Source organism: Gossypium hirsutum, chromosome A10 (genome assembly GCF_007990345.1).
Source record: "Gossypium hirsutum isolate 1008001.06 chromosome A10, Gossypium_hirsutum_v2.1, whole genome shotgun sequence".
Taxonomy (NCBI): domain Eukaryota; kingdom Viridiplantae; phylum Streptophyta; class Magnoliopsida; order Malvales; family Malvaceae; genus Gossypium; species Gossypium hirsutum.
Genome location: NC_053433.1, coordinates 102,426,348 through 102,439,747, shown reverse-complemented (window position 1 = coordinate 102,439,747; position 13,400 = coordinate 102,426,348). Strand labels below are relative to the sequence as shown.

General features: G+C 34.3%; 1 protein-coding gene and 1 long non-coding RNA gene across 5 annotated transcripts in view; one reads left to right on the top strand and one right to left on the bottom strand.

The window, feature by feature from the left end:
* LOC107896585 (uncharacterized) overlaps window positions 1–8,235 on the top strand; it is a 38,472-nt gene extending 30,237 nt beyond the window's left edge. For all 4 annotated transcript variants that reach the window (XM_016821783.2, XM_041079154.1, XM_041079153.1 and 1 more), the window contains exons 51-63: window positions 195–648; window positions 796–882; window positions 1,524–1,679; window positions 1,779–1,963; window positions 3,514–4,047; window positions 4,707–4,893; window positions 4,984–5,126; window positions 5,225–5,351; window positions 5,757–5,978; window positions 6,431–6,787; window positions 7,017–7,175; window positions 7,290–7,574; window positions 7,800–8,235. In XM_016821783.2, the coding sequence (XP_016677272.1) occupies window positions 195–648; window positions 796–882; window positions 1,524–1,679; window positions 1,779–1,963; window positions 3,514–4,047; window positions 4,707–4,893; window positions 4,984–5,126; window positions 5,225–5,351; window positions 5,757–5,978; window positions 6,431–6,787; window positions 7,017–7,175; window positions 7,290–7,574; window positions 7,800–7,949 (3,046 nt within the window). In that variant the 3' untranslated portion in view covers window positions 7,950–8,235. The remainder of the gene's footprint in view (window positions 1–194; window positions 649–795; window positions 883–1,523; window positions 1,680–1,778; window positions 1,964–3,513; window positions 4,048–4,706; window positions 4,894–4,983; window positions 5,127–5,224; window positions 5,352–5,756; window positions 5,979–6,430; window positions 6,788–7,016; window positions 7,176–7,289; window positions 7,575–7,799) is intronic.
* A 1,312-nt stretch (window positions 8,236–9,547) lies between these two features.
* LOC107896584 (uncharacterized) lies at window positions 9,548–10,508 on the bottom strand. The gene is made up of 2 exons (XR_001683783.2): window positions 10,066–10,508; window positions 9,548–9,792 (listed from the first exon to the last, which is right to left on the bottom strand). It is a non-coding gene; the product is annotated as an uncharacterized lncRNA (long non-coding RNA).
* Window positions 10,509–13,400: the final 2,892 nt, after the last annotated feature.

Genomic DNA, 13,400 nt, shown 5'->3' with positions numbered 1-13,400 from the left:
AATCATGCATGTTCATGATCAACTTTGTTGGAATTTATTTACTGAAAGAAAGATAGTTTGATAAAATTTCCACGGTAAAGGGATAAATTAGTCACTAATTGTGAACGGTAGGCTGTAAATTCTCTTTTAAGTTTTTTCTTTCCTAGAAAAAAAACCCTTATGCAGTACGCGTGATCCATCACATGGTTTTACAGGAGATTGCGTGTGAGCATTGAAAGTGATATGGGGGGTACCAATGCTGCGCCAAAAACAATAAGGTTTTTTGTTCCATATTGGATCATCAATGATTCATCTCTGCCTCTAGCTTATCAAGTGGTAGAAATTGAAGGTTCAGATAGTGCAGACACTGATTCACACTCACTCTCTAGAGCAGTTAAATCTGCAAGAACAGTTTTGAGGACCCCTTCTTACTCGCTGGAAAGGAGAAACTCTGGTCTGAGGAGAAACATACAAGTACTTGAAGCTATTGAGGACACCAGTCCAATAGCAAGTATGCTTTCCCCACAAGACTCTGCTGGTCGTAGTGGTGTTATGTTGTTTCCATCACAGAAAGATACATATGTGTCCCCACGGGTTGGCATTTCTGTGGCTATCCGTGATTCTGAAATTTACAGTCCTGGTATTTCTCTTCTTGAGCTTGAAAAGAAGGTAGGTCAAGAATCAAAATGCTTAAGTACTTTGAATCTTGTTTCCTCTCTTTTGTGGGGTTGGTGGAGAGGGGTACTGCTTCTGTTAAATTGTTCGGTGGTGTTTCAGATATTGGTGTTGCTGATTGATATGTAACTTCTATTCCAGGAACGTGTTGCTGTAAAAGCATTTGGTTCAGATGGGTTGTACTATAAGCTTTCAGCTATAATGAATATGACCTCAGACAGAACAAAGGTGGAAACCTGTCTTTAAAAAATTGCTGTTGCTGGATTTTATTGTGGTTCTTGGTTCCATTCTCTGGCAATAATACTATAGTAGTTTTATTCTTTTATAACACATTTTTTTCCTCATTGGGGCTTCCTCTTTTGCATCTCTGTCTCTCACTCCAAAATAATAATAATAGTGTAATAGTGTTTCTACTTCTGAAAGTTGTAGCCATCCGTATAAACTTTGACCTTCATTTGTTTCATGCTGAATTGAGATTTTTATAATCTATGCAATCTATGCTATCTTTCCTTTTCCCTCTTCTGGCCTAGATAATTGCCGATAGGCATTAAGATCATTGCAGCCTCAATCTCAGAAACAGTTCTTGCCTTGTGTATTACTTACTTTATCCCTGTGTTGGCATTTACTGACCTGGAAATTCTGGGTCAGACTATGTTCTTTACTGTAGATCATCTGAGTAACCTATAGATTTGTAAATCATCACTTTTCAGCGTGCTTCTACTAGTATTGAATTAGAATATAAAGGATGTGTTATTTATAGATTTGGAAGTTTATATTGATTTAGATTTTGAAACAGCTTTAAAAATAGTTAATGTTTATTTATAGATATACTGTTTGGTGAATAACTACTAAAAATGGTTGATGTTCAGGTCATTCATCTTCAGCCATACATGCTGTTTATCAACAGGATAGGTTTAAGCCTTTGCCTGCGGCAGTGTGATTCTCATACAGTGGAATGGATCCATCCCACTGATCCTCCAAAACCAATTGGGTGGCAGGGTTCTTCAAAACTTGAACTGTTGAAGGTTGTGTAAATCAGTCATTCATCATCGTCGTCGTCGTAGTCGTCATTGTATCCACTCTAACTGAATGGACTTTTCTTTTCTTTTCTTTTTTTTTTTCAGTTGTATGTAGATGGATATGACTGGAGTACACCGTTCAGTGTTTCTAATGAAGGTGTGATGCGTGTTTCTTTGAAAAATGGCAATGGAAGCGATCAGTTGTTTTTTAAGGTTGAAGTTAGGAGTGGAACAAAAAGCTCACGCTACGAAGTTATTTTCCGCCCTAATTCCTCATCCAGTCCTTACAGGTTACATGATACACCTATGTTACATACTAATTTACTTAAATACTCACAGAATGGTTGATGGGGTAGAGGATTTTATGTTTCCCATTGTATTTCTCTTTACTTTTTCCCATTTACTACTATTAATTCCCAAGCTTATAAGGCTGGCAATTTGGTGGTTGAGTTGGGTTCTGGTTGGAGCAGCAAGTTGAGTCATTTTGGGGTTTGGTTATGGTATGATCATCTTATCTTTGGGTTTCAAATTGCTCGGTTCTGGGTTGTCAACTTTTTAAAATGATTTTGTTAAGCATCTAACTAAAAACCAATTGGTGATAGGTGGTGGACCTGAACTTAATGTAAGGCAATAGGAAACCTAATGCTTAACAGGTATAGGATAACACCAATTAACACTTCTCCCCAGGTGTATCTCTCAAGGCCTACATGTGAAGAACCTCACCAAGGGTCATCAACTTTACATAGGATTAGGTAGGAAGAACAAAGCAAACATGGGCTCTGCTACCATGTTAAGCATCCAACCTAAAACTAGTTGGTAATAGGTTAAGGGGCTAAATTTTCATATATGACCATAGGAAATCCAATACTTAATGGGTGTGGGATAACATCAATTAACTAATTTCAAACAGTGCTCAAGTCCTAGTGACGCAGGAGCTTTTCTTTTTATTATAATATTTTATTATGTCAGTTTTATCTTATTATATTTTATTTAAGCATGGGATATATATTATCGACGGCTAGGGTTATTAAGTATCATTAGGATTTAAACCTAGGGCTACGGATAAAATTTTGTTTACATGAAAGCCTAGTAACTTTACTTGCAAGAAAGAAAGAATATATAAATAAGTTGTTGGCTTTACAGCCATAATAATTATCATCATTATTATTGAATTAATAGAAAATCTAGAGGCTTTCTATAACCCTAAGTTTTCTAGAGTTTCATCTTCTTTCCTATTCATTTGTTCAGCCCTAATTCATTTAGTTACTACTGTTTTCTCCCCTAAACTGCACCACCTAGTCATTTTTTTAGATGATTTATATTTTAGTATTGATCATCCAATGTAAAAGCAATTGGCAATAAGCCCAACTTGAATATAAGATCATAGAAAACTCAAGACTTAACAGATGCGGGTTAAAACCCCCATCACATGTAGTTCAACAAGCATTTGGACAGCCTCACCTGGGTTAATAGGTAGTAAGAGCAAAACACTCTATACTCAACTTGCATATAAGATCACGAAAAACCCAAGACTTAAAAATGTGTGATAACACCATTTGACATATATATTATTTCTTAAGTTGAAGTTTAGAAAGAGAAAAGAATAAAAGTTATGCTCAATTGAAGTTTTGGATTATTCAGGTCCATTTGCATCAAACTCGTGTTCAAATTTAGGTCATGAATACCAAGTCAAATAAGGTTGGATCAGGGCCTTTTGGATGTGTTCCAGCACACATTTCAGCTTGGGTCGGATTTTTTGTTCTGCATGCTTAATCCACTTTCTCAAATTCTTGTGTTTCTTTTATATTCATTTGTAATATGATTTATCGTCTTGGGACAGGATTGAAAATCGTTCCATCTTTTTACCAATTCGCTGCCGGCAAGTTGATGGTACCAGTGATTCATGGCACTTTCTTCTTCCCAACACTGCTGTTTCTTTCTTATGGGAAGATCTTGGTCGGCAGCATTTGTTGGAAATCCTTGTAGATGGGACTGACCCATCAAGGTCAGAAAAGTATGACATTGATGAGATTGCTGATCACCTACCAGTTGATGTGACTGGCCCTGCCAGAGCTTTACGGATTACCATACTAAAAGAAGAAAAACTAAATGTTGTTAAGATCAGTGACTGGATGCCTGAAAGTGAGTCAGCAATCACTGGACAAAGGGTTTCGTCCTCGTTATCAGATTTCTCTAGAAATGAGTCCTGGCAACAACAATTGCAGTCTGCTTCAGAATGTGAGATTCATTTTATTGTCGAACTTTCTGAGCTTGGGGTGTCCATTATTGACCATACACCTGAGGAACTATTATACATTTCACTGCAAAATCTTCATTTGGCATATTCAACTGGCTTGGGATCTGGTTGTAGCAGGTATGTCTGCTTTAATAAATTCTGCAATGCTGCAATAGAGAGATTTATGTAATCACAACACAAATTTGCGTGTACCTCAAAGAATTGCTCTCTTAGAAAAAGAAAAACTGTAAATTTTTTATTTGAACCATTCATTATATGCTCTATATAAAAATTTCAACTTGGTTTTATTCATGAAATTATTGTGTATCATTGAGTTAATGATGCTCTGTTTTTATTGGGAATTCTATTTCAAGTGATAAATTGTCTATTGACTCATTGTGGATTTTCCTTGATCCATTCAATTCTTATAGGATACTTATTGCTAGTACAATTATGTATAAATTACACAGTTAAATAAGTTCTTTTAAGCATAAATTTATTTATGTTCATGTTGAACGTTAAGAATTTCTAAGCTTGCTTGTGTACATTAAATAATTGAGGATACCACACCTTGTTTCCCCTTTCACACCCCAACCTCAAAGAAGGCTCTGAAGTTTTTAGTGAAACCTTAGATTTAGCAAAACTCTTCTTTTTTGCACACTGTTCTGCAGACAACCTAATAAATCGTCTACTTATTATGTAGGCAGAAAAGATGTCCAAAATTGTAATTTCTTATACCAAAACCATTCTCTGTTTTCTTACTATTTGTCAATGTTTATGGAATTTTGCTTTTTCAGGTTCAAATTAAGGATGAGAGGAATTCAAATGGATAACCAGTTGCCATTAACCCCAACTCCAGTTCTCTTCAGACCACAGAAAATCGGGCAGGAAACTGATTATATTATGAAAATTTCTGTGACTCTGCAGACAAATGGATCACTGGATCTCTGTGTCTATCCATATATAGGTTTTGATGTGGGCATGGTAAATCTCAACATCATGAGTAGAGTGTATTAGTTTTTACCATCTCTGTCACTTGTACCATCATATTCATTTTTATTGGCTTTTGACCAGGGGCCTGATAACTCTGCATTTTTGATAAACATACACGAACCAATTATATGGCGCATACATGAGATGATGCAGAAGGTCAATTTCAGTAGGTTATATGATGCTAAAGCTACAGCTGTATCAGTTGATCCAATTATTCAAATTGGGTATGTGATGACCTTTCTTCAATTTACGTTTTAAAAATGTGCTTTGCTCTGTACATGATTACTTGGCGCTTACTACCTGTATTTAACTGGAAATGCAGGGTTCTCAACATATCAGAAGTTCGACTTAAAGTGTCAATGACTATGTCACCTAGTCAAAGGCCTAGGGGAGTACTTGGCTTCTGGGCATCCCTAATGACTGCACTAGGGAACACTGAGAATATGACTGTAAGTTTTACATTCAATCCCCTTATGTTTCCTCATTTCTATATCTCTCAGCGTTTGACCTTCAATTCCCTGGCTGGACCTGAGAAGCCACTTATGTATGTATATGGAAGCTAGAAAATAATTTGCTGTATAAATATCTCTTATGAGTCACAGCCTCCAAATGTATATCTCTAAGTTGCAGTAAATTTGTTGATAGAACTTATTTTGGTAATTACAAGGGTTTGGTTGCGTAACACTGAACTGTGACTCTATTAACTGCTATGTTTCAATTAATTAAGTAATATTTTTTGGATGAAGTAGCACTGGCAACTCTTTGAGCTATGCGTATCTCTAGATTTTCTAAATTTTAATGAGCTATTTGTGGTTATTTATGCACGTTGTGATAACAACCTTTTGAATAAACAGGTCAAGATAAATCAAAGATCTCATGAGAATGTGTGCATGAGGCAGAGTACTATGATTAGTAATGCTGTTTCAAACATCAAAAAGGATCTTCTTGGTCAACCACTTCAATTGCTCTCAGGCCTTGATATATTGGGGAACGCAAGTAGTGCTCTTGGTCATATGAGTAAAGGAGTTGCTGCTCTATCAATGGATAAGAAATTCATTCAAAGCCGACAGAAACAGGTGCTCCACAAACCCAAATTTTGGATGACTATTCATTCATTATTCTAGATTGTGCTCTTTTGTCTAAACAGCTGTAATTTTTTTGCAAACTGTATAAAGCTATTGTGAGCCTTGTTTACTACATAGGTGCTTGATCTAATTTGAAAGTTGTGTGTAATAGCTCTAAACCCTGAAAGATGATGTGTATGACGTGTGTAATAACTGTTGAATAACTGGGAAAAGGGATGTGTCTATGTCAATTTTGAATGGGGTGACTTTCCCTTGTAGATTTCTCCCTTAGACAATATATGGTCATCCAATTAGGTGACTGTCAACTTTTTTCTTTTTCTACTCGTGCTGTTGCTAATAATCTTCTGTCTATTAAAGTCAATTGTCATCCAATGGACCTCTTCTTGGGTAATACTTGTCCCGGAACATTCACATTTTCTTTTCAATTTGTTTTTTTCTGGCAGGAGAGCAAGGGTGTTGAGGACTTAGGTGGTGTCATTAGAGAAGGGGGTGGAGCACTAGCAAAAGGCCTCTTTAGAGGAGTTACTGGCATATTAACGAAGCCTCTTGAAGGTGCAAAAACTTCAGGTGTTGAGGGCTTTGTTCAGGGTGTTGGAAAGGGCATAATTGGCGCAGCTGCACAGCCTGTGAGTGGGGTTCTAGATCTTTTGTCAAAAACTACTGAAGGTGCAAATGCTATGAGAATGAAGATAGCATCAGCTATAGCTTCAGATGACCAACTCCTCCGCAGGAGACTGCCTCGTGTAGTTAGTGGTGATAATTTGCTTCGACCATATGATGAGTATAAAGCACAAGGACAGGTACTTTATTTTTTGTGTCCCCTCATCTCAGGGGTATAGTTGGTTTTGAGTACATTAATTAAAAGGGCAAGTGGAAAAGACCCTTTCTCTAATATAATTTTGTCCTTCCATTTCTGTTATGGTTTTGTATTTACTTTTTATGTGTTGTATTTAAATATTAAAATTCTGTTGATGATCACCTGCTTACGTTATAATTACAACTCTTTTAACCTGCCGGCCTTTTTTGAAGGTAATATTGCAATTGGCGCAGTCAACTTCTTTCTTGGGCCAAGTTGATCTATTCAAAGTACGCGGGAAATTTGCATTATCAGATGCATATGAAGATCATTTCATGTTACCAAAGGGAAAAATTATTATAGTTACTCATCAAAGAGTAATATTACTGCAAGTAGGTTAACTAACCTTGTCGGAAAGACTTTATAGTTGACTGGTGCCTTTTTTCTTGTTATTATTGAAGCTGGTTATCAAACTAAAGGATCACATTCTATTTTGTCTTTCTCAGCAAAGCTCTAACATAACTCAGAGGAAATTCAATCCGATGAGGGATCCATGTTTAGTATTGTGGGATGTACCATGGAATGATCTGGCAACAATGGAATTGACTCAGGGAAAGAAAGACCAATTCAAAGCGCCACCTTCACGGCTCATACTCTACCTAAGGACTAGACCATCAGATACAAGAGAACAAGCTCGTATCGTAAAATGCAGCCGAGATACTCATCAGGCTCGTGAAGTTTACTCTTCAATAGAACGAGCAATGAAGACATATGGACAAAACATTTCAAAGGTTAGTTTCCAGATGATTTTTTTCCCTTCATTATGTTTATATACACTATTTGGTATTTTGCACCATATCATATTTGGACTTCTTTTGCTATTTTTAAGGTTTGGATATTGAAAACTTGAAATGGGTGCAACACAGATTGGAATATCTCTAAGCATGGCCTTGGATCATCCTTATTAAGATTTAATGTTTTATTCCTGGTAGTAAAAGCTTCTTTCAATGAAACAGGAGTTGCTGAAGAAGAATGTTACTAAACCATATTCACCAGTTACTGATAGCACTGCCGTTGAAATGAGCCTGAAAGAAGGGGGTCCCACCTGGTCTCCTCAACAGGTGCCTACATCGAGACCAACTTTTGGCAGCAGCAGCAACAACTAATTTGGGAATGAGTGCCAACAGACACTAACATCAATTTCAGCATCCATCTTGGATCATTGAATCAGCGTTGGCCGAGTGCTACAAATTTTGCATGCTTGCATTGTTGGAGCTGTAAATGGCATTAAAGGAAAACGGTTAGTGGAGTAGTATATATTTGCAAAGCCCATAACAAATATTGGGTGATCGTGAAATTCAATTGATATTTCTTTATACATAGCATATGTTAGTATATATTATATAATATTATATAATCAAAATTCGGTAGGCGCTTCTTGACTTAGAGATATATTAACATTTCTGTTCTCTTCTTTGAGAAATGTCGTCAATGATGAAGCCACTGTCCATACTGGGTATCGACTTTGTTGCGTACAATAATAAAGAAATCAAATAAGGAGAAAAAGGCGAATTAACATTTTTGTTAAACTTCTCAACTCTCTGGATATTAGAGCTGGAATTGCTTAATCAATATAGTCAAATCTTTAGATTATTAAGCATAATTGATTAAACACAATTTGGTATTAGATCCACCGTGCAATCATGTCAAATCTTCATCCAATAATTTAGCTCATAATCTCCAAGGTCCAAGCTTGATTGATCTTCCATCACATTTTATGATCCATTCGTTCAAATGAGAAATTTAATCTAACAAATGAAAGAGAAATTCAAAATCGACTAGAAACTAACTTGAATTGGGGAGAGAATTACGTTAAACATCTAGAGATGCGGTTAATAGAGACTAAACAGAAGTTCGAAAGTCAAAAATAAATCAAAGGCTCTATTCATGGGTAGTGCAATTTGTTTTGATAGAGATTTAAGATTAAAATTATTGGTGAAATATGCTTTTGGATTCAAACCCAGTATGGCAGTAAAATAAAGATGATGTTTAATACTCTTATATAATTTAACATAAAAAATAATAATTAGCTCAAAGCAAATAAATGAATTAAATTAAAATTTAATGGTTGAAAAGACAGCTAAAAAACGATTAAATATTTAAAAAGCTCTCTTGGAAAAATGTTGAAAAGTTAATCTTTCATTGAGCATATCAGTCCAAAAACTGAACGGCCGAATTTATCTTTTGTTGGAGTATACCAATTAAAAAATTGGATATCTGTGTGAAGTTTCAACTGAATTGAAGCTTATCAATAAAAATAGCTCGTTTTAAACGTTTGGGCAATAATTAAATCCAAAGATAGCCTAAAAATTTAAAATGAACTCTAATTTCTTTGTAAAATCTCATTCTAAAATCTGATACAAATTCAGTTAAATACATGGCTGTCTGCAGATGGAAATCTCAGACTTGGTGAAAAGACCAAGTGTAGAAAGTTTAAAATCACAAGATGCCGAGGGGTGCTCGTCGTGGCACATGGCTACTAAAAGTATTAAAACAGAACATTTAAACAGCAAAAGTAGGCTACTAAAAGTACTAAAATAAGGGAGGGACTTATTTATACTCACGTAAAATTATTTAATTTTACATACTTACATAAATTTTTTGTACGATTGATACAATAATAATTTAATTTTTGAATTTATCAATATAGTTGTATTTGTTATTCATGTTATAATAGGCCAATTTTAACTTGGGCCCAATCAAATAATAAAACCAAAATATTAATAAGTTCAATGTCCAAGTCCAAATTACAAGATAAAATAGCATGCCAAAAAAACCCAATAGCCCAATTAAAACCCAATTACTAGCCCAAAACTAAAAAACTAACCCTAGCCGACTAAACCATAACATGTTCAGAAAACAAAAAACCCTAGTCACATGCCTTTAGTCGCCGCTCCTCCCACGCTAGCCGCACGCTAGCTACCGCTCCTCCACGCTTCTCTGACATCACTTGCAACACACAAGCAAAAGAGGACAAGCAGAAGAAACAACATGCAAAAAGACAAAAAAATAGAAGCTAACAGTTTATGAATCGGCTATAAAAGCCTCAATATTTCCTATGTAATTTTTTTACGAAGGCACACAAACAGACATTAAAAATAAAAACAAAAACAAAAAAGCATTAAAGGTGATTTTACTTCCATTTTCATTTTAAGTTTTGATTTTTTTTTATTTTTTTAGTTTTATACGAAAATAATAAAAAGAAAAAGAGAGGAGACTTACTAGTGGTCGATCTTCTGACTTCGCTAGTGACCGAGGCCGTCACCGCCGATGAACGATGACCTCTTTTTTATGTCGAGAGGTGCTTGAAACCCTAGAATCAAAGGGTTTTCTTTTTTCTTCTTTTGGCGAGTTTAGTCATTTCCTTAAAAAATTGACCCCAAATCAAAGTTTGGGGAGTCAAAAATATGACAAGCCCATTTTTTAAAAAAACTCCGACCACCGTACACGATGGTTACTACTGTAGCTAGCCGACGGCCACGACGAACGGACTGTGGCCCCGTGGCCGGATAAGGAGAGCATGGGGAGGGGTTGAGAGAATTTCAAGTTTTTTAAGAAAAAGGGAGCGCTGAAATAAGGAAAATTAAAAAAACTTGGGCTTAAATAGCAACCATTAAACGACGCCGTTTTGAAGGCTCAGTTTAGAGGCCAAAACGACGTCGTTTTGGCCTCTGACCCGAGACCCAACCCATTTGCCCTTAGGATGTGAGTGTTTTTGCAGTGAATGGCCTATTTGCGCGAGCGGTCCCTCCGATTTTAAGATGCTTGTGATTTAGTCCTTGTTTGTTTCTTTTTTTTTTAATTTGGCCACACAATTTTATTTTTGCTTCACTTTGGCCCATTTTGAAATGCTGCATATAAGGAATGGGGATAATTTCCCAATCGATCCCCCCTTTTTTTGCAAGCATTCCATTTGGGTCCCTATTTAGGTTTTGTCATTTTTTTGTTCCAATTTATACCTTTAATTCCATTTTAGTTTCAATTCAGTCCTTTATTTAACTAATTTTATCTTTTTATATTTGTTTCAATTATTTATGTAATATTCTTTTTAAAAGGAAATACCTAATTTAATATATCTTATTTGTTTGTTTATTATTCTTTTACTCTTTTAATACTTAAATCTATTATGATTTGTCTTATATATATTTTTATTTACTATTCTTTACTTTTTAAACACTTAAACCTAATATTGTTTTTTACCTATTATATTTATTTGCTTATTATTTTTACCTTGTAAAATACTTAATTTTAATATCACGTATATTTATGCATTCATTTACTTATTTATGTATTTATACACTTATTCGTTTATTATTTTTACATTTAAAAATTAAACATTTATATTCTTTCATTCGCGCAAATTTTATTATTAGTTTCATTATTTTTTTTTCGTTGCTTATTTATTTATTTTATTTTTTTGATACTTTCATATTTTATTCAGTTTTTATCGTGCATGTTTCATTTTTAATTAATATTAGATTTAATTAATTAGTGTCACTGTTTATTTGATGTTTTATTATATAGATGCTTCATTGTATGATATTTCGTTATTTTTTATACGTGCCATTGTTCCGTTTATCCACGCTATCATTTTATTAATGTTACAATTACATCACGAGCCGTTTTAAATATATTCATTCTTTTCTATTATACCCCAAACGAGATAAATTATTTATTCGTGAAAAGGAAAATCTTGAAAATAAAGTCAACGTTTCGTATTTTAGAGATTCGATAAATCACACCCTAAGTTATGGAGTTTCGATTTTTCTCATCAAACCTATATAATCGAATATCCTTTTAAAATTAGAATACATAATTTTTAAATAAAAATAAAGACAAGCTTATTCTCGAGGGTCCAAAATGTCGTGTCATAACTTACGGGATGTGACATTTCAATATCTAGAGACGAGAGGGTCTTAAATGTTCGCTTCAATTTATTCAAGTGCTTTTTTTAACTAACATTAATAAAAAGAAACCTTATTTTTTTTAATTCTTTCCAAATTTTCAACATTCGACATTAAGACATTAACTAATCAATTAGGTACCAATTTTGAGCGTTACGAGGGTGTTAATCCTTCCTCGCATGTAACCTACTCCCGAACTCGTTTTCTCGAATTTCGTAGACCAAAATCTTTGTTTTAGTAAATCAAATCGTTTTATTAAAACAATCAAATTACGAGGTGATCCGATCACACCTCATGAAAAAGGATTGGTGGCGACTCCATTTTCGTTTTTAAATAAAAGTCGACCTTTTTTTCAAAAAACGGTTTCAACACATGTAAATTGTTAAATTGATTTGGTATCTCTACCGTGTCAAACGAAAATATCATCTATATAAATATACATTGAACGGTTGAGATTTTTTGCATAAAATAAATTGTTAGAGTTTTCTAATTTACGCCAAACTTAATGTGCATGATTTAAATTATTAGAACATAAAATATGATGGTTGAATTGTTAAAATATGAAACATATAAAAAGTTACAGAACGAGTAAAACTACTTTAGTTTTATACTACTGTAAGTGGAGCCCTTCCCTTAAAATAAAGCTAAACATGTACACCTCAAAAACTTATTAAATAACAACAAAAATACCTAAAACACTAAAACCTTGAAACCTTAAAACAATTAATTGACCCTAATTATATAAGTCCAATTGGTCCCTTTTGCTAGCTCAGTACAGCCTTGACGGTTTGCATTTGAATTGATGAGATGAATTAAAGAAATAGATCGCATGTATCACTATTCTCAATGAATATGTCTTATTGCACGGGATTAAATTAATTTCTTCAAATCATTATTTAATTGATTATAATTAAATAGTTAAAATTCAAAATAAAAATTAAATTAATTAGTCATTTTAGTTTGTTGAACAAGACAATTAATTTTATATTTACTCATAGATTTTAGTACAATAAAATCGTAATTGTAATGCCCTGAGTAATTTAATTTTGTTTCTGTGAAACTAGACATAAATGTGCATTGGGTTCAAGTCCCACATTAGGGAAATTTTGTTATTTTAGATCCAAGCTTTATCCCTGTTGGGTGTGCTTATATAAAATTGTTTGTATATCCATATTAGAATGAGCTTGCTAGTTTAGGTCGTAAGGAGTTAGCTTGTTGGAGGTCTTGTGTTTGAATCCATGCATGAGCGAAAGTGATAATTTTCGTGCTGCAAGGTTCGATGGAAGTGGAATTTTGAGGTAGTTAGGAGTTAGTAGGTTGGTTAGTAGTGGGATAATGTGGGGGTTGAGATACTGGGGGAATTAATTTGAAATTTTATTTTAATTTCTCAATTTCTTTTCCCCTCTCTCTCTCTCTCTCTGACGTTTTCCTCTCTGTTCCACTACCAATTTCTTTTCTTTTCTTTTCTTTTCTTTTCTTTTCTTGATTTTGGTCTTATTCTTTCCTTTAATTTTCAGTCCCTTAGAGTGCTTAGTAGGTAAGATTTCGTTGTGGGTTAAAGGAGTGGTTGCGTAATGCTTTAGTTTCTGTGGGTGTTTTGGGCTAATTTGTTATATCGTTTTGATAGGTGTTTCTCAGGAAATTCGAAACCCT